The sequence below is a fragment of the Talpa europaea genome (assembly GCF_964194135.1).
Source record: "Talpa europaea genome assembly, chromosome: 11".
NCBI classification, from domain to species: Eukaryota; Metazoa; Chordata; class Mammalia; order Eulipotyphla; family Talpidae; genus Talpa; species Talpa europaea.
The window spans coordinates 81,562,058-81,582,806 of NC_140078.1; the positions used below are offsets into that span (position 1 = coordinate 81,562,058).

The 20,749-nt window shown below is 39.7% G+C and overlaps 1 protein-coding gene across 1 annotated transcript; it reads left to right on the forward strand.

Moving 5' to 3' along the window:
• Positions 1-2,753: 2,753 nt before the first annotated feature.
• On the forward strand, positions 2,754-16,257 carry CMTM6 (CKLF like MARVEL transmembrane domain containing 6; the record flags this gene model as incomplete). The annotated part of the gene is made up of 4 exons (XM_084247808.1): positions 2,754-2,891; positions 10,394-10,570; positions 12,713-12,811; positions 16,123-16,257. The coding sequence occupies 4 exons, from the start codon at positions 2,754-2,756 to the stop codon at positions 16,255-16,257; spliced, it is 549 nt and encodes a 182-aa protein (XP_084103934.1).
• Positions 16,258-20,749: the final 4,492 nt, after the last annotated feature.

Sequence of the window (20,749 nt, forward strand, 5' to 3'; positions counted from 1 at the left end):
ACTTTCAAATATGCAGAACAGTGGTACGAAATACAGTCTATACATTAAATGCTAAACATTTACCCCCTAGTATTTATTAATCTTATACCCGGAAGACGTTATCTTTGGATCACCTTTACCCATTGTTCCCAACCCACCTTCCTTAGTCTGTTCTCTACAATTTGACCAAGTTTCCTTTTCCTCCATTCCATTTGCCTTCCTTCCTGGGCGCCTCTGCCTTTCTTGTGTCCCTCTGTCCTCTTTTGCATATCCAAATCTAAGAATTTTTTTTAATATTTATTTTATTCATGCATACAAAAGCTGGGGTGTAGTCCAGAAGTGGAGGGTGGGTGACAGATAGAGACAAAGTGGGGAGCAGAACAGGAGGATCTACTGCAATACACCGCTGAGGGGAACAGTGAGCGACATAGGAGAGGTCTGCTGCGCCATATGGGTTGTTCCTCGGCCAGGGATCAAACTCATGCTGCAGTAGCTGCTGATAGCTTCATAGGTTGTGTCTTAACCCCTTGTGCCACCAGGGAGGCCCCTGGTCTTTTAGTTTATTAAGAAACATAAGCAACACACACGTTTCTTTAACCAAGAGTTATATTAGTATTTAAATCCTAAGATACCCCAAACCAATCAGAAAACAAAGGAAGTTATGACACACCTAGGAGACAAGTCATGTTGTCTCCTAACTAATGACTTTCACGCCCATGACATTATAAAAAAGTGTTCATCTATATGGATGGATTTCTCACCAGTATAACCTGGAGATTACATACAGAAAAGTTGAACTAATTGTACAGTAGACATATAAATACTACACCATTAACTTGCTACTGCAGTTGTTTATTCACAAGTCTTTTATCTCTGTATTCATTAGTCCATTTTATATTTTTGATGACTTTCAAACATCAATAGTGTCTGCTTTGCAATGTCAGTGACTGAAGAATAACAGGGCAATAAATCCTTGTAGTCCTGGTGAAAACAAGTGACTTCATTTTCCTGTGTGGCATTGGTGGTTGCTTGGTCTCTGCAAGGCATTTAGATACATTTAATCAAAGACTGAAGGATAGTTTTGACTGGAGGTAGACAGCCCCTACACAGTGGTTATCTATTTGTCTCTATTCATTTGAAGGGGAGCTATTGTTTTGTTACTAGAAGAAGAAAGGGAGGTCTGGGGCCATGCAGCAGCCAGAAGCTAGTGTACAAGAAGAGAAGAGTACAAGAGGATGGCGGCAGTGATCCCTCCCTACCTCCATGGGTTTTGATGCTAAATTTTGTGGGGTGAGTGGTTAGCTGCAAGGTTGCATCAGATTGCCTAGCCCTGAGTTTCTGTTGCCCCTCACTGTTTGACCTTGGATGTGATATTCAGTTTGTTTTTTTTAAAGATTTTTTTTTTTTAATGCATACAAGAACTGGGGTACAAGCCAGAGGTAGGGGGAGGATGTGTGAGAGAATTCACCAGAGGCAGAGTAGGGAACAGAATAGGCAGACTGAAAAACACTGCTGAGGGGAGTAATGGGCGAGTCAGGAGAGGTCTGCTGCACCATGTGGGTAGCTCCTTGGCCAGTGATGGAACTCATGCTGCAGAGGCTGCGGATAGCCTCACAGTGCTGTGCGTAACCCCTTGAGGCACCAGGAGGCCCGATATTCAATTTTTTGACCTGAGTTTCTTCATCTGCAAAATGGAATTATAAAAAAGAAAACAACAGGTCCAAAAATGAAATGGTTTTGCTGAGACCAACAAAACTTAAAACCTAACCTCATGACAGTTTTGGCCTCTCCCAAAAGTGAAAATTTAAATCAATCAATCTGGGATGAGTTTCCAGGTCAGTAATTGTGCAGGAATCTGCACGAGACCCCCTCTGCCTTTTCCTAAAAGAAGGTAGCTTTGCCTGAATCCTTTTCTTTTGCTAATGACCTTGTGCCACCCTCTTTCAGACTTTTAAAACCTTTCATTTTGATTAACTTCTTTGCAGTCTCTTTCTACTTATTAGATAGAATGCTGTCCAATTCACGAATCATTTCATTTAATAAAGCCACTTAGATCTTTAAAATTAACTTGGCTGGATTTTAGTTAACAAATGTAATGATAGCACCTACAGCATACTGTGAAAATATGTGTGCCCGACTTGTAACTCAATTGCCAAAATAAAATTACACGCATCTAAGAGTTTCCTTAAGTCCCCACAAAATTAACATGGGACTACAGCAGCTGGTGAGCAAGAAAGAGACGAGTGAATTAAATGATTTTAACAAGCAGAAAAGGAATTTAGAGAGATGCAGAAGAGAGTCTTTCTTGACAGCCCATGACACTTAGAACTAAATACAATTTATTTCCTTGGCCTGCAAAACCCCTACACTATTTAATCTCTGTCTCCATCTCCAACTTCATCTCTTCTCCTCCCTTATTTGTTCAGGCTGAGCCCTTGGTTTCAGAATGAGCTTCGATCCTTCTCATGACATTTGAATTTATTGCTCACCTTTGACGAAAGCCTCTCCCCAGGTTTTCTCGGGCGGTTTCAGTAGGGGAAGGCTTAGGGCAGGAGGGGGCGGGGCGAGCGGGAGGCGGGGCGAGCGGGAGGCGGGGCGAGCGGGAGGCGGGGCGAGCGGGAGGCGGGGCGAGCGGGAGGCGGGGCGAGCGGGAGGCGGGGCGGAGTCCAGCGGAAGCGGGGGCGAGGCCGGAAGTGCCGGGCGCGGGGGACTTCCGGGGCCGGTGAGATCGGCGCAGACACTTCATCAGCCGCCGCCTGCCCGGGCCCTGCGCGATGGAGAACGGGCGGGTGTACGGTGACACCACAGAGGCGGATCCGAACCCCGACAGGGGCCCCCGAAGGAGCCTCGCCAGGTTCTTTTATCTGGGCCGGCTGAGTCTGTTTCAGCGAGTGTTCAAACCCTTACAGCTGGTGAGTCCGCTGGGGTTGGAAGCGGGGTCGGTGATGGGGGGTCGGAGATGGGGGGTGTTGATGGGGGGCGCTGATGGGGAGGCCTGCCTGCGGGCTTGGGGGCTGCCGGGACGCTCCTCCTCCACTTAGTTGTTGAGGAAGCTGCTCTTTCCACACCCCGGGTTACTTCTCTTGCGACTGGAGAGGGGGGCGTTCCTCTCCTCGCCCCACCCCACCCCCTTTCCGTGGGGCGGATGCCTCACCCACATGCCCCTCGCCGCCCCGGGAGCCCCCAGAAGGCGACCCCGAGGCACCCGGCGCCTTAGGCGGGCTCAGGAAGTGCGTCGCAGCAAACCCAAGTGTGCCGCTTAGTTTTCTTTCCCCATCCTCTGCAGCCACAGGCCTCTGCTCCCCGATGTCTCTCCGCATTATCTCCCAAAGTGCCTGTATTTAGACTATGAAATGCTTTTTATCTCTCTAGTTCTTGCGGTTTTCCTGGTGCAAACTCATATGGAAGCACTTTAATTTTTTTTTAAAGTAACTGAACTATATTAACCCAATTTAATAATTGCATAACTCTTATCTTTAATGCTAGTTGTAATGCCTCCATTATTCAATTTATTTTTTTTGAGCAATTTTATATATTTTTTACATCATTTTTCATTTTTGCACAATGTATGCATTTTCATCTTGGTTATAGTCCCCATACAATTCCCACCCCAACCCCCTTGTTTTGATCCTACTCCCTCCTCCCCGCCCTGTTGTGTGTCTCTGGTTTATAGTTGCTTGTTGATTTTGATTTTTACTTTATTATAATTAGCCTTTTTCCTGGTCCCTTATTTAGGTTTTCTAAATTGCTGCTATGAGTGAGACCATCTGGTATTTTTCTTTTTCTTTCGGGCTTATTTCGCTGAGCATGATGCCTGGAAGCACTTTAATTTTAATCGGCAGTCTTCTGCCACACATGACACTGATGTGTGTGTGTTCAATGCATTGTCTCCCCAAAGTTTTATATTGACTGGAAGAAAATGGTGTCTGAATGTGCAGTATGTATTTGTACGAAGTAAAAATCAAAAGGACAGCTTTTTGGTTTATGTGCAGGTAGCAGAACCAACTCATGCATCTCTTCCATCTCATTGAGTTTCAGTTTACCTTAGGCAGTTAAGTGAACTGACAATGAAAATATTGAAATATCCTTGAATTTAAATGTTACTTCAGTTTACACACACATCGAGCTCCTATGTCGTCTTAACCAACGATGAACATTTTCTGCAAAAGGAGCAATCATGTTTATGTATTGATTCATTTTTTTTCCTTCACCATCCCAAGTAAAAATAGCTAATTGGTTTCCTTGAGAAGAACTTATATTCTTAGAACTCAGAAAACCAGAATTTATATTCTTAGAATTCAGATGACCTACTTTTATTAAATAGAAAAATAGCAGTCAGAAAACTGGCACTACCTTTAGTGACCAAAGTGATCCTATCAGGGAATAAATGAGAAATCACTTGGAGGCAGAGGACAGAGTGGCTCATGAGGGTCTGGCTCTGTCCATCTCTCCAGCCTTCTTGTGGGTAATTCCACATTCACAACCTTGAGGTTTTCACCAGGGATCAGTGACTCCCTCCTGTCATTGTTCCTTTGCATAAACCCTTCCTTCTATCTAGAATGTTTCCTTTTATGGGCTCAGGACTTCTAGATATCAGCTGTATTTAGAGTAATGAATAGAAAAGTTTATAACAAAGGAACTAATACTCATCTAAAGTGTTCTTGCTGCTCAAAAGATGTCAGGATTGGCCTGCTGCCCATTAAATCTCCTGTTTTCAGTTGCCTTTATTTTTCCTTCCTACTCAGAAATGGTAAATGATGTTCTCACCCCACCAGCAAACGCACATTGTATTTATGGTCCCTGTTGAATGTCCTGATGGCTGCATATTACTGTGATTATAATGACTCTTCAAGACAGCTTGATTTAGAATTCACCAGTGATTTAAATTTATTAAATTATAAATAATGTTGCTTTTTTAAGTGCCAAGAAACAAATCACTTAGAAACAATGTTTATTGGTGCTCTTTTCATTATTTAAATGTGAAAATTTGTATGTGTGTGCTAAGTGAAGTGTTCTGTTTTTCCCTTGAGGAAGCTGCATACTGTCAGCAAATTATATTGCTGAACCTTTGTGAGAGTAAATGTTTGCCTAAGGTAAGGGATACCTAGCTTAACTTTCAGGCTGACAGCTTTGTTTACTTGAGCCTTACCCATAGCTTTTAATAGCAAGTTAATAAATTCATAAATCATTATGTTTTGTATCTGTAGCCTTATAATTAATGACAAACACAAGAAAGTTCTTTTTATAAAGGTTCTTTTAGTAGACTGTTAAAGACAAATTATGGCAAAATAGTTTTAATACAGTGACTGTTAATTTTAAGGCAAACTGAAGTTTCAGAAAAGGTAGTGAAACTGAAATGGAGAGACACAGGGTAGTCATTATCTGAATGTTTAAATCACCAAGTCACCAGAACTGTAAGACAGACCATCTTTTAGTCCCTAGCATTTCCCAAATATGTTAACCCCAGCAAATTGGTTTTAATGTGTGATTTAACAGCAGAAAGGGAAATGCACAAAACTAGGGTGGTAACCTCAAAAACTGGTTCTTACAGGGAAAACCTGCACAAACAGAGCTGTAAAATAATCTTCATAAACAGTGTTTTATGGGGGGAAACATGTATAGGAGAGGCAGGAGATGTGGGGTTTTGTCAGTATCTGGCTTACTTGGGATTTCCCTGGTCAGAGATGAAGTGCATGGTCTGTGAACATGAGGGTGGGAGGCCATACACTCTCCAAGGGCCCTCCTAACTGTGAAAGCTGGGTAATTCCCTTAGTTATATTTGGGTAAAATTTTATGTCATTAGAAGGCGCTGTACTGGGTGCAGAGTAGTTAGGTACTTAAAAATCAGTAAGCAATATTTGAGTGTGATGACTTCATGAAAGCAAAATTATTTACTGGAAATTAATAATAAAATCTTTTCATTTATGGTGACATTCACCATTTTATCTTCTTACCCAGTTCAGTGACCTTCTACTTTCCTCTCCTTGATCACTTTGTTATTTAACGCTGGTGACTACTCATTTCTTGATAATCTTCCATCCACTAACTTTCATGTTTTTTCTTTCATTAATAACAAAAAGTATCTGCTTACCAAAGAAAGTCATGTGAAAAATACGATTAAAATAAGCCGTGTGCTATCCCCCCTCATACTCCTCATGATTATCGGTTGATTAACCATTTGGAATACGTTTACTTGCTTTTTAAGGAGTTTCCCCAAGAAGTATTCACTTCCTAAGGCTTGCTTGTCTGGTGCTGGTTTCTGGTTGTTCTTTTCCCTCCTATTCCTGCATGTGGTGTTCTTCAGGCCCCACCTAGCCCTCTGCTGCTCCTGTCTTCTAACCAACTAAACCAGGCAGACAATCTGTTGCCTTTATCTGGAAGTCCATACTCTGGCATGATGATCACATAGCCACACCCAACACTTTCACCATTTTTCTCATCACTCCCCATCCAGTTAAATCAGTTGTCTTTCGGGCTGAACGTACAAATGCTTGTGTTCTGAATCTGTTCTACCTCTCTCCCCGTCCAAAGACCTCTGCCTATCCAGATCCTCTGTTTCTCTTGGCCCTGATTTGAATCTTTCCCACTCATCTGCCTTCAAACTGCTCTTAGTCCAAATGAATCTGAACATCTTCCTGAGATTTTTCTGAATTTACATGTAATAAATGCTTAATTGTGAGGTACAAAATATGTTGGCTTCTTGTTTCATGCTGTTGTTGTCGTTACATGTTGCTATACATAATTTTCAAATACACTTTGCTTTGTGCTAGAGACTGCGTAGTGCTTTGGGAGATTATAAAAGTAGTATCAAGACACAGGGAGTCAAAAGAAAATTACACACCGAATATGGCTTGTTGTGCTAATTTGTCTTTAACTGAGGGTACTAACTAGTAAATGGCCAAACTTGACATTGAACCTCTTCAGTCTCTTAGGGTTTCCGTTCTGGATCCACCTGTTAATATTGCTCTGAGGTTTATGGGCAGTAAGAATGATTCCTGTTAGTAAGTTTGGAACAGCACTTGTTATGACTTGATATTGACTGCTTCTGGCCAGGCTAAATACTGCCCCTTTCTTTCCAAGTAAAGGAAAGTAGTAGTATCTACTTCTTCAGTATCTCCACTAGATAGATTTATCACCATGTAGTTTATTTACACAGGTGACTATTCCTAATCTAAATATTGTAGTAAGGATGGTTCAAGAGCAGCTGTTCTCAAACTTAAGTTAGAGCTTTAGGCTGATACCATCTCACAGTTGATTGACTTTCATACACCCAAAGTATTGTTTTGCAAGTTTCTCAGAGACACTCTTAAAACTTGGAGGTGATTTAACATAGAGGCAAGAATAAAGCAAAATGGAATATTAGGTATTTAATATTTTATTATATCACAATCATGTAAAAACTCATCTTTAATTATAGGAGACTAAGAAAGTACTCTCACACAGTGACCTTCTGGAATTTGTCTTGGCGTGTGTCTCATTATATCCTGTGATCGAACGCTGGGTAACACCTCACCTAACATCTCTTTGAAGTTGTTTGCGATGTATTGAACTATTTTATGTCTTACTAACTTATAGGAAATCATACTGATAGGATCTCTTTTTTGTCCTTGTAGATTCTTTTCACTTGTGGGGACATGTGAATTCTGCATTGCCAGTACCAGGGGGAGAAATCCCCTGGAGGCTTAGATACCAATTTATTGACTTTTTAAAAATTTTTTTCAAATATTTATTTTATTTATTTATGCATACAAGAACTGGGGTACAGGCCAGAGGTGTAGGGAGTGAGAGGATTCACCAGAGAGTGATGAGAACAGGCGATCTACTGAAATACACTGCTGAGGGGAGCAGCTGGCCATGAGGCAGCTCCTTGGCCAGGGATGGAACTCATGCTTCAGTGGCTGCGGATAGCTTCACAGTGCCGAGACTTAACCCTTTGCAACACCAGGGAGGCCCCAACATTTTTATTATACTATGAAATGTACCTGTTGTTTTGGTAGCAGTCTGGTCGCCATTAAAGTACCAGTTGCTTCTGATGGTTTGACTGGGTGAGATAAGGGATTTCCCGATAGACTTTGACTTGGGTCAGCCAATCATTTTGATGGTTTTAATGCTTAGAAGGAAACTCCCTTAGCTCTACATAAACCCCACACAAACTGCCCAAGTGAACCTCTCTTCTCAGTCTTCCCTCCTCTATCTAGCTAAAGGAGTTAACCCCAAACTTGTTCTGTTTTAAAGGCTCTACCTTTAGAAGAGCCTCTTTTCTTCCTATGTCTTTATACCCACCCATCTTACTGGTTTCTGCCTAAGCATTTAAACATTCTCCTTTCCCTCCTGTCTTGAAATTCCCTTCCCCTTGACCTCATCCATTCCTGCACTTTGGAAACCACACTTCTTGTATCTGCTGTTTCTGTCTCACTGCCTTGTCTTCCCCTCAATTCCCAATTTACAGTTCTTTAACTTTCCCTGCACCAGCAACTTTCCTGTACCCAGTCTGATGTGTTTTAGTGTTCTCACTTGACCTCTGTGTGTAGCGTTCAACACAATTGATTACTTTCTCTTTGTAGAACTACTTTTTTCTGGTCTACTATTCCTTGGACTCTTGTTCCTAACTGTCTTTGTTGGTTTGGTGTCTCCAGCTTTGCACAGCCCTTAATCTTGGGATTCTTCAGAGTTCTATACAAGGCCAATTGCTTATTCTAGGTGACCTCTGCCTCTCATTGGCTCGTTCCTACATCTTGATATCTTCTTCAGATCTCTCTCCTAAGTTCTGGACCTACGTATCCAATTACATCCTAAACATACCCCCACCTGCCTCTTCCAGAGCCCTCAGATACAGCATATCTAAAATTGAATTTATTTTCTTTCCAGAACCCTTACCTCTTAAAAAGAAAAAAAAAAAAAAAGCCTCCCTTTTTGCAGTGAGGCACTAGTGTGTTAATACCACTTATACAACAGTGGGCGCCACTGTCAAAACTCACCTGCATTACGTTGCTAAGTTAACCCAAAATCAGTCTTCCTTCTCTGTGCTAAGCATTCTGACCCCTGCCTGCTTATCATCGATAGCCACAGCCTATAGGCAGGCCTCTCTTGAGCACTTCTGCCCTTGTACCTGTCATTAGTTGAATTGTACTGTTCCCATACCTGTTTATACTAATTACTTTATACTAATTATACTTTTAATGGTCAGACAATTAAGCCAGCATTACACAGACTGAAACTGAATGTGGAAAGGAATTGTTTCTCTGAAAACTAAATTGAATGTTTGGGGAAGACGGAAAATAGTTCCTGTGAAATTAAAGAGCAAGGCAACTGTCAAAGACTAGTAAAACTAGTACAGGTCTAGAAGGATTTTTCAGCTGCATCCTTCAGTGAGTATCCACTTTACTTTCTCCTTTACTACTTTCCTAGTCACTGTCTTTCCCCTGATATCTTAGATCAGTTTCCTAACAAGATGTCTGCTCAACTTTTTGCCCTACTTCTAGTTACATCTCCGTATTGTAGCGAGATCTACTGAAAACATAAGTCTGATCATGTCACGTTTGCTTTATAACCCTTAAAACCAAATTCCTTAAGATAGTCAGTGACAGTATTTAGACATGGCCTGGACTTAACCTCTCTAGTCTCATTTAATAATTTTTATTGTGTTGCCATCCCCTTTCCTCATATGTGACACCTTACCTGTGTTGACTTTCACAGTTCATGTGCAGGTGGTAGGATATATCTGTGTGCATTGGGATGGGGAATGCCATGCTTTTTCACCTCTAGGTCTTTCTGTGTACTACTCCTCTATCTGGAACTTCTTTTCCTATCTTTTACCCCCCCACCCCATCCCCAAATTGACCTTACTGTCTTTTTAGGTCTCAACTTTCCTTCAAGAAGCCTTTCATGATTCCCAAGTTGATTGCATCTTCCGTAGGCTTTTAAAACAGCACCCTGGACCTCCCTGGTGGCGCAAGAGGTTAAGTCTCAGCACTATGAAGCTATCTGCAGCCACTGCGGCTTGGAGTTAGATCCCCTGCCAGGGAGCTGACTCACATGGTGCAGCAGACCTTTCCTGTATGGCCCACTGCCCCCCCTCAGCAGTGTATTTCGGTCTGCCTGTTCTGTTCCCCACTGTCTTTGGTGAATCCTCTCACCCCCTGCAGCTCTGTCCCGCACCCCAGCTCTCGTATGGATATTTAAAAAACAAAACAAAACAAAACACCACCACCACCCTGTGTTTGTCATATTCTGACATGTCACACGTTATTTGTGTTCCTAAGTTCCCTTCAAAACAACCAAGCTAGAAGTTCTTTTTAAGTGTTTGTTCAGTAATCTTGTTTGCCGGAGTCTCCACTTTATAATTGAGTGAACAGATGGTGTTTTCTGAATATATCTGAAAAGCATGTAAGTAAAATGTTTTGTATTTTTCTAGTTGCTATCTCTGCTGGCCTTTATCTGTGAAGAAGTGGTATCACAGTGTACCTTGTGTGGAGGACTTTACTTTTTTGAATTTGTAAGCTGCAGTGCCTTTCTCCTGAGTCTCCTGGTGCTGATTGTGTACTGCACTCCAGTTTATGAAAGAGTTGATAAGGATAAAGTCAAGTCATCGGTAAGCATGAAAATAATATAATCCCTATACTAAGAAAGTAGCTATTTTGGAATCTTGTGTAGTTTTATTGTTCACGGTAATAATGCTTTCAGAACTCAGTAACATGAGAAGACATTCTTCATTATGCCAACTCTGCCTGTAAACAACTGTTTTTCTTGCCAAATGGGGTCATAGAGGGGGTTATTAGAATGAGTGACAAAAAATGTCAATAGTTTATAATTACTGGTCTTTTAATCTAATCTGACTTTTTTAAACTAGGGTTTTGTCACTTTTGATTTCTTACATTTTAGAGTGCCATTTATTGGCTCTCCAATTGTTTATTGTGTACCTGTTAACTACAAGGCATTATATACACTGGACGTAGAGTGATAAATTAAAGTGATACATTTCTGGAGCTTTTAAAAGAAAAGCATGTAATTCTACCTATTTTGACTTTATTAAGAAAAAAGTTGCCTGTAAATGAAGAAAGCATTTGTTAAATTCATTATTTTAATAAAACTGTGTATAAGAATTTTATTTTCACAAAATTAGAGATGTTTAACCTTCTGAAAACAGTCTGCTGAGTTATTTGAATATAGTATGGACTTGTGAGATGACAAATGAGGTAATTCACATATGTACTGCATTTAAGGAAGCAAGAATTGAGCAATTTACCATTTTACTTTTTTTTTGAGCAGTTTACTTCTTGAATGGCATTTGAGTTATCAGTACTGGTTTGTAAAGAATTTTGCATGTTAGAGTTAACATTTGAAAGAATTCACATCTCTGAGGAAAAAGAGAAAACATAGGGTACATTTTTAACTATGAGGAACAAGTGATAAAGGATTAAACACCAAGCAATAAGATTCTGTTATTTTAAATTGAGAAGCAAGCACTGGATTACATATTGCTTATATAGCTAAGATATTTACTTTTTTCTGTATACCCTTTTGTATATCTTGCGTTTTGTGCTGTTGGAATCCATTACCTTCTTTAAAAGAATTTTTTTAAGTTTAAAAGTTAAAAAAATGAAGCATTGATTCCAAACATTTTAAAAATGGACTAGCCAGATAGTGAGAAGTAGTGTAACTAGAATTAGTAGTCTGTCTCTACAATCTGTGTTTCAGGTTCTAGAACTATTCTGTCTCAGATTTATCTTGTTTAGATATCTCCTTGATTGTATTCCAAATAGTAATAAATAGAATATTTGTATATAGCTTCAGAGTATTCAAAGGAATAGAAAAAACAAATTACAGTAAGAAAGACACCTCTTTTAGAGGCTAGAGAAAGCTTTTTAAATGTTTTATAAATGTTAGTGAATAACTGACAGTATAGGAATTCTGTTTGGGCCATTCTGTTGATACTTGGTTTAGTGGAGATTGCTTTTCAGAAAACTCAGAAAGTATCAAACTTAAAACACTTGGGAGTGGCTATCATTTTAGTAGTTTCTCCTCTGAATCAAGTATGTATGTCAAGCACTGTTTTCAGTTAGCATATGAGAGAGACCCTTATTAAGTAATGCCTGAGAGAGCACTTGGAAACCCATGAAGAACTTCATTGTTGTAAGCTGCATTATGAGATATGGAAGCTTTTATGTAGTAGATAAGCTCATTTTGGATTACCCACTTGGAACAATTGAAAGCTATGTGTTGTTCCAGAAAGCTTAAGTGTCTAAGAAACATACTGTTGGCATAATTTTATTTAATGATGGGTGGTTCTTTTGAGTGTCTTTTCCAAAGTGCTTTGAAGCCACTGGCGTACTCTCAGAGAGGCCATCTTAAAACAGAATAATTTGAAAGGGAAGAAAAATACCTTTTTTCCTAAAAGCTGGAATTTAATAAATCCTGGGCCTTTTTGATAATTTTAGTACGTCCCAGATGAGAAGAGGCACACCCAGCCTTTTTGGGGAGCTGCTTTTATTGAAATATATTATCTTGTGATATACTCTGTAAATATGCCCAGTGTCCACAAAGTGTGGATAGTGCTCCTTTGCTGAATGGTCTCTGTATGCCACACTTAATGAACAGATAGAAATTGAAGTAGGTAAGTTTGGACTGTGTCAGGGAAAAAGAAAAAAGTAAAGTGTTTTAAATGGAAAAAAAAAAACATTTTCCATCCACCTAACCAGACTATATTCCTTATCTGTTTTATATGTATGTATAGGATTTTTATATTACTGTGGTAACAGGATGTGTGTTTTTGTTGGCGTCCATCATTTTTGTTTCCACGCATGACAAGACCTCAGCTGAATATGCTGCAATTGTAAGTGACTTACATTTTTATCTTTGCTTATTTTTGCTTTGCTAGAAATAGGAATTTGGAAAGTTACACAAGGTGGGAGAGTAGTCTTTTTTTTTTTTTAAAGATTTATTTATTTATGCATACAAGAACTGTGGTACAGGCCAGAGGTGAGGGGGGTGTGGGGACTCACCAGAGAGAGTGGGGAACAAAACAGGTAGATTGAAACACACTGCTGAGGGGAGCAGCGGGCAAGTCAGGAGAGGTCTGCTGCGCCATGTGGCTAGCAGCCGTGTGAGATGGAACTGGTGCTGCAGCGGCTGCAGAAGTCTCATCGGCTGCCTCTCAACCCCTTGCGCCACCAGGGAGGCCCTTACCTTAATTTAGTGTAAATCTGAATAGAAGACCTGAGAACAAATATGTAAGATAGCCTTAAGAACCTAGAATCTGTCTTTGGAATTTGACTGAGTTTTGTTAAAAACTCATTCATGACACATATGAGCATGATATTACAAATGGAAGTAGAAGAATTGACTTCATTACCTTACGTTGCTGTTGTTTTCAGTTTCAACAAAAACATACCTATATGCTGGTACTGTTCTAGGTGTAGAGAATATGATGCAAAGGAAATATGATCCAAAGGGTCAGCCTAATAAAGAGAAGTTGAACATTTCTATCTGAAATCCTGGAGGTCAGGGGCAAATTTTTTTTGGGGAAATCAGATTATTCTGGATTTTATTTTATTTTTTTAAAGATTTATACAAGAACTGGGGTACAGACCAGAGGTGCAAGAGGGTGAGAGAATTCACCAAAGACAGAGCGGGGAGCGGAACAGGCAGACAGACCAAAGACACTATTGAGGGGAGTAGTGGGTGAGGCAGGAGAGGTCTGCCACGCCATGTGGGAATCTCCCTGGCCAGTTGGGAATCGAACCTGTGCTGTAGAGGCTGCGGACAGCTTCACAGCTTGGCGCTCAACCTGCTGCGCCACCAGGGAGGCCCTATTCTGGACTTTAGAAAATTATATATATTCTACTGAGGGCCTGCAGTAGCACCCTGTAATCCAACATATTAATATTCCTGAAGCAAACCAGAGATAATCACAGTAAATAGAACAGCTAAAGGCTGTAAATAGTTTTACCTTGTGTCAATTTTGAACGAAATGAAATCATGGAACCTGAGATGTTCTTAGCCTTTTGGATTTCAGAATTATAAATCAAGGATCTTGGATCTGAATTGGTACCAGTGTTGTGAATGTAAACAGCTAAGAACTGGCTAACAAATCACTTTGCAAATCAACTGGTTTCCAGTTAGGGATTTGTTCATAATAAAAATGAAATTGTAATTGAGTTGTTAGCTGACAGGTAATTAAAGCTATGATTTTTTTAAAGATTTGTTTATGCATGTAAGAGCTGGGGTACAGGCCAGAGGTGCGGGGGTGGGGTGAGAGGATTCACCAGAGACAGAGTGGGGAACAGAATAGGCAGATTGACTGAAATACACTGCTGAGGGGAGCAGCGGGCAAGACAGGAGAGGTCTGCTGCGCCATGTGGGTAGCTTCCTGGCTGGGGATCGAACTTGTGCTGCAGCGGCTGCAAATAGCTTCATAGGTTGCTTCTTAACCCCTTGCACCACCAGGGAGGCCCTAAAACTACTTTTATGATAAAACAACTCAAAAGGAGTTCAGAGAATTGCTTGGCTGTGATAGCTACCTATACAGGTGAGCATAATTTCTTAGCACTTATATATGTAAAAACAAAACACAGAAATAAAATAAAATAATGCTGAACCCTGACTCATTCTAGTGGTAATATTTATGGCTACATGAACCAGTTGAAGAGAAAATCAGAGTTTGAGTAGTCTTATGATTAATGTTAGTTTATTTACATATTTTTGTTGCGGAGGTATGTAAGAGGGTGATCAGTAAAATACAAGTATAAAACCAAAATTCCGTGGAAGTGAAAGGAAGTTGAGGAAAAGTTGAGTTCAAGGGAGAAGGAAAGCACGGGATAAAAGCTCCAGCTATTTAAAAAAACTTAATTGTGTTTCAATTAGAAGAAATGTTAAATTATTATAGTACTTAGATTTCACTGGATATATTTAAGTGACTATAATATGCTGGAACTTATCTTTTGCAGCTACTTATGAAAAATTTTAGACTTAAATGAATGAGGGAGTACATTTAAGAAAACATTAACAGGTGTGTAAGCAAAAGAGCTGGAAAATCATTTGTCTGGCTTATACGTTATAGAGGGTCCTGCATGGACTGGAGTTCTTAAGGTGGTCAGAGGTGTCTTCACAAACCAGGCAACATCTGGTCAGTAAATTTACCAATCAGCAACGGGGATCGATGCCATTAAGCCAAAATAATGAGTCCAGCAAGGAGAAGTGACTTGGGGTGGGGTGGAGTGGCACTGGTAATTAAATTTAAGTTGAATGTGTTAGTGACACCAGGTAATGAATGAATTTGGAACTCGGGTTGCTGTACAGTGAAATGAGGCAGAATACCTGTTCTTCAGGGTTAAGGAACTGTATGTGAAGGGTCAAGAGACTGCAGCAGACTACAACAAAATGTTAAAAATCACAGAGCTGGAGTGTTAAGAGTTGGAAGGGTAAATTTTATCCTTTACCTCTATCAGTTTTCTCTTTTCACAGAACACGGCTTTAGTTCCCATTTCCATAAGGGTTTTGCTAGTGAAAAAGCTTAATTTGAACCATGGTCTCCTGTCTCTTGACAGAGTTCTCAGAATGTTTGATCATATAGATTACAATGAGGAAGTGATTTAAGGAAGGGGGAAGTAGGTGGTGGCATCGTGTTGCTGTGTCATTACAGTGTGACAGTTAACTGGAAAATATTTTTTTTCCTGAAAGTATTTTTTCCTAAAAGTATCTTCAAATTAGAATTTGTTTTGCTATTAATAGCGTTTTCCATTTTCACATAGGCTCAGTTACCTTCTCACATGCTTTCCTTGTCTGAAGGTTAATCTCATCATTGCTAATAATCCTGTTTTGTGTCATTTTATAGGATTTTGTTTTTTCATCCATGAACCTTATTTTCATTGATTGACACCCCACATGTACACATGCACATATATAAGATAGGACATTTGTGTTTTGTGATTTTGACTAATAGCCATTATTCAGGAATTTTTTCCTTTCATATTTTGGTGACTTTAAAAACTTTCTACCACTAAAGTTACAAATAAAGTCTACAAGAATAAGAAAGATGAATTGATGAATTATCTTGCTTGCATGAAACACTTTGAAAGCCAAATTGGAAATGTAAGGTGATGTTCTAAAATTCCTCCTGTAACTTTACTCCATTTTCTTTCTCAGGTATTTGGATTTTTGGCAAGTTTTATGTTCCTGGCTGACTTTGGCAGTGCATTCTATGAAAAACGTCAGTCATCCCAGCAGAGAAAACCTGAGACCACCCCTGGGGACACCCTCCAACAGCCACTTAATGCCTAAAGACTCTAGGGTGCAGCTTTTACATAAGGCAGTTAACTGTGGGTTACCCCAGCCCTGGCAGAGCGCTTTTGGAAAACTGTGGGAAGGGCAAGAAGGAAGTTTTATCAATATTAGACTTTTTATCATCACCACAAAGTAGACATCAAACATCAAATTGGAATGTTTTGGAATGGTTTTTTTGTTTTTGTTTTTTTTTTTTAAGAGGAAAGGGCAATAGTTTCTTTAAATCACACAGCTCAAATGGCGATAAATTATTTTGTCATTTTTACTAAATTTTCATTATTATGCTTTGTAGCTATACAAACAGCATGATTTAATTCGTTTAGAAATGGTTTCATTTTAAAATTTGCTTAGTTAAGAGTTTTTTGTGATTTAATGTATTTAAGAGATCAATATTTAAAATTTCCCTTTTCCCCCCCATTTACTGTATCTCAGCCTTAAAATTACACTGTAACATTTTAGGATAATTATCACTAACTTTGATACATTCTTAAGATCTCTGGGAGAGGTGGTATTTTATATATACAAAAACAGCAACATCAGTACCCTCATGTTTATGCTGCATTTTGGTTGTTGATATTAAGAAAAAAAAACAGATTTTTATATGATACATAGAAAAATGGAAGAAACTGCATCACTAAGGACCAAAGATAAGAGTTTTTGCACAATAGAGAGAATAATTACACAAGCAGGTTTCGGTTACTTATCATATGTCTGGAAAAGTTCACACTATGAATTAGAAAATATCAGTTCCCCATTTGACTTAGGATTATTTCTACTGAAATTAATACATCTTTGAAGCCAGTATTCTTTTGAAACCCCCTCTTTTGACTTCCTGTCCTCGTCATAATGGTCTGTATCCTGCTTCCTTGTCTGGCCGAGGTGGGCCTCTGGCTCCGACTCCTATTTGTTGACACTTGTCTTCAAGTGCTCCGGGATCATCAAGGGCATAGCCAGGACCTTTCAGGTTTTGTTTTTTCGTATTGCTTTAGTTTTTCTTTGGAGGAGACCTTTCTAAAGGAATTTGCTGGAGAATCTTACCCAGGTTAATTCTGATGTCTGTGTGGAGGCAGTCACGTCATCCTCCAGAGACATTTCATAAACAGTTCTGATAATTTGGGAGAATTGTTTTTGCTCGCATATTCTCTTTGAGCCATCCAGACAGGACACGTGGGTTAGAATCTTCCCCGAGGTCCTAGCAGGTGGTTCACAGACTTTGTCATCTCCTAGATTTTTGACTCAAGGCTATTAAGACCGTGAACCCGTGCTCAGGTCCTGCAGTGCTTTGGTGGAGGTCTCCCAGGCTAGGTTTTCTGTCTGAAATCATGTTTCTAATGAGACAGTTTAATGACCATCCTTTTTAAATTTCTCATCTGCTGTTTATGTGTTTTAGATGGGTTTCAGCTGTATGAGTGTGGCTAATGTGGTTCTCAAAAATTGTCATCATGACCAGACCCAACTTCTCTGTATTACTGACTCAGGACCTTATCCCACTTGTGTCAGAATTTGTATACTAGTGCTGGTGGGTGTGTCACCACTACCTGCTTGGGAGATAATGACACCAATCAGATACTGTTTTTACTGGATGTACCATATAAGAGAGGAGAAATAGCCTGGGTTTTGTATCCAATAGATTGGTTCAAATATACCTGGTTTATGGTAGGCAAGCCCTGGAGTTTCATACGATCCAGTACCATTGCCATTTTAAATATCATCTTGACTTTGCTGAGAGGCACAGCAAAGCATCTGGGCTACCTTCGGTTCCTCCTTCCCCTCACCCCTGCCCCAGTGCATTGGGCTTAATTGAATTTGACAGATATATCCTCAGTTGACGTCCACATACAGCATGTTGGCATTGAACTTGATCTCTGCGTGTTGAGGTCTTGCTTCCATTTGTTTTCATTGATGCAGACGTGAACCTCATAGCTGACCTCATAATCCTTTCCTTTTCAATATGTACACTGTTACTTTTGCTCAATAGACCTTTCTACATGTGGTTTTTAGTCTCCCTCTTCTGTGGGAAGGCCTTATTGAAAAATAAACATTGGGTAAATAACTTTGAGAACTTGGGACCAAAACCACTGCTATGTACAGAAAATATCAGTAAGCGCAAATTAAAAATTTTTTACTAACAGCGAGGGCAAATTTAATTTGTTACATTTCATACAAATAAACTATTTAGAATGGTTCTAAAAATTATGTACTTATGCAAACATTTTGTAATTGCTATGCTTAAATTATGTGCCTGGAGATTGGGACATTATTTTTACACTGTTTATAGCCAATCATTTTTGTATTTATCAGTTTAAATTCTGTGGGGGTCAGGTGTTTTATTAAAAAATCTGAGTGTCTAATTTTGTAGTCTTTTTAAGTAAATCAATTTTATTAAAATGTCCATGTTTAGCAAATGCTTTTTCTGAGTTCTGGGAGTTGGCTCTATAGCCTTGGTGAGTACCTTTCTAGAGGCTGGACTGTGGATCCTACCTGGTGTGGGCATGGGAGAAAAGAATGAAATCCAGTTTCTACCCATGGGCTATCTTTTTCATTGCAAAATTAGAACACACAGTCAAACAACACTTTTAGAGAGTCTCATATGAAGATTGACAAAGGAGTGTTACCATTTAAATGAATCTGAATACTTCCAAAGATGCGTATTTGGACTCTCCATCACATCTCTTGATGTGACATTGCTAAAAATAAAATAGCTACATTCCTTTTCAGATTGTTCAATGATTGAGAAAGTATGAAGTAAAATTAGGGTGGTTCTGTTAAAGTTACAACTATTTGTACAGTTTGCAAAACTCCTGCCTCCAGCTTGATGAGAACAACAAGATCTTTTTGTCACTGGAATTTGTACATTCTTCAGAGTTTTGTGTTGTGTTTTGATCAACATTCCATCAATATACAATAAGCTGCAAGGAGCAAAATCCTAATTAAGTGGATCTTAAATAGTAAGGAAAATTTATTTCACAAGAAACCTGGGTAGGGCAGGTCCATGACTGGCAAATCAGTGACTTGGTTATCACCAAGGACTCAGTTTCTTCCCATGTTTTTCTGCCCACCCATCTTGTGCTGTGAATGGGGTAGCAAGACGGCAGCGGCATCACCCACTTACACAACAGTGTCTAAATGTCAGAAAGGAGGCGATTGTTTATTTTTCTGTCTCTGAGGTGTTACTTTTTCACAGAAACCCTGTGGTACACTTCACTACTTGTCTTAACTAGAAAACATTAAGTGCCCATTTCTAAATCACTTATTGGCATGGGGAATGGAATTACTGTAACGGATTTAATGTAATCAGGATTCCTCCCCTTAGGTTGTGAATACTCCTTTAAAGCACAAAACCTTTGGTTCTGTCAGCAAAGGAAAGGGCCTTTGAGTTGGGGAGTACAGTATGCTATAAGCAAGTTAAAGATTGTGCCTAAACCAGGAGAAATAAAATTCTCAGGTTCATTAGTGACAACACATGGAGAACCCTTCCCTCTCCGTCTTTGTCCTCAACTGGCAATGAAATGTCCACACGGCACTGGGGCTTAAGCCACAACCACAGACAGAATATGGAGCCTCACACTCGGCCGACAGCTAACCAGCCAGGCAGCAACAGATGTATTCTGCTGAATTTGAGGGAAGCTGAGCTCTAGATCAGGGCAATGCCAGGAGCGGAGCATCACCTGTCAGAAGTGCAAATTCCCAGGCCCTACTCAGGCCTACCTAATTAGAAACGCAGTAGGTAGAGCCCAGTAACAAGGGTCAATAAGAATCTAGGTGATCCTCGTCCATGGTCAAGTTTGAGATTCACTTTTGTAGACCAAGGTTCCAGCCTCTGTTCATCTCACCTCTTACTTCACCCGTCTCAGGACAAGTTGTTCTCAGTTCAGAGTATTTGGGTTGGAAATCTAGAATACTTAGAGAGCATGCTGAGATAAACCTGGGTTTAAACTCTGGCCTGCCACTGAGTAACTGTATGGATACCCCACCTTGGCATATTATCAGTGCACACTAAATATTATTAACCATTTTCTACTAAATTTCCTTAATGCTTTCCTCAAAAGGCTGTCCTAAAGACAGAATGAGCTAATTAGTGTTAAATTTCTCCCCTCCCCTCCCCCCAAGTCTTCAATGTTAGGTCTCTTTCCCTTTTTGGTTTTGTGTGCTAACCCGGAAACTTAATTATCCATTTATTTTCTCATTTAGTCATGCCCTTAAAAAAAAAAAAAAAAAACAGTACATTTTTTACAATAGGGAAGTGTATTCCAAGTTCCAAAATGTAATTTGGGACATGCTATGTCCCTTTGATGTTTCTGGGTATATATTATATTGTTAATGTAGTCCAGGATAGTCAAATTCAAGGAGCCAGGGATTTTGAAGGTCCATAAAAATGAACATTTCCCCTCAATACTAATACTATTCTTGGTAAATTAGAACTCAAAGAGCTCACAGTTGTGACTTGTTTTTGGTGCTGAATCCACTAAGCTGAAAAGATACCGGGCAT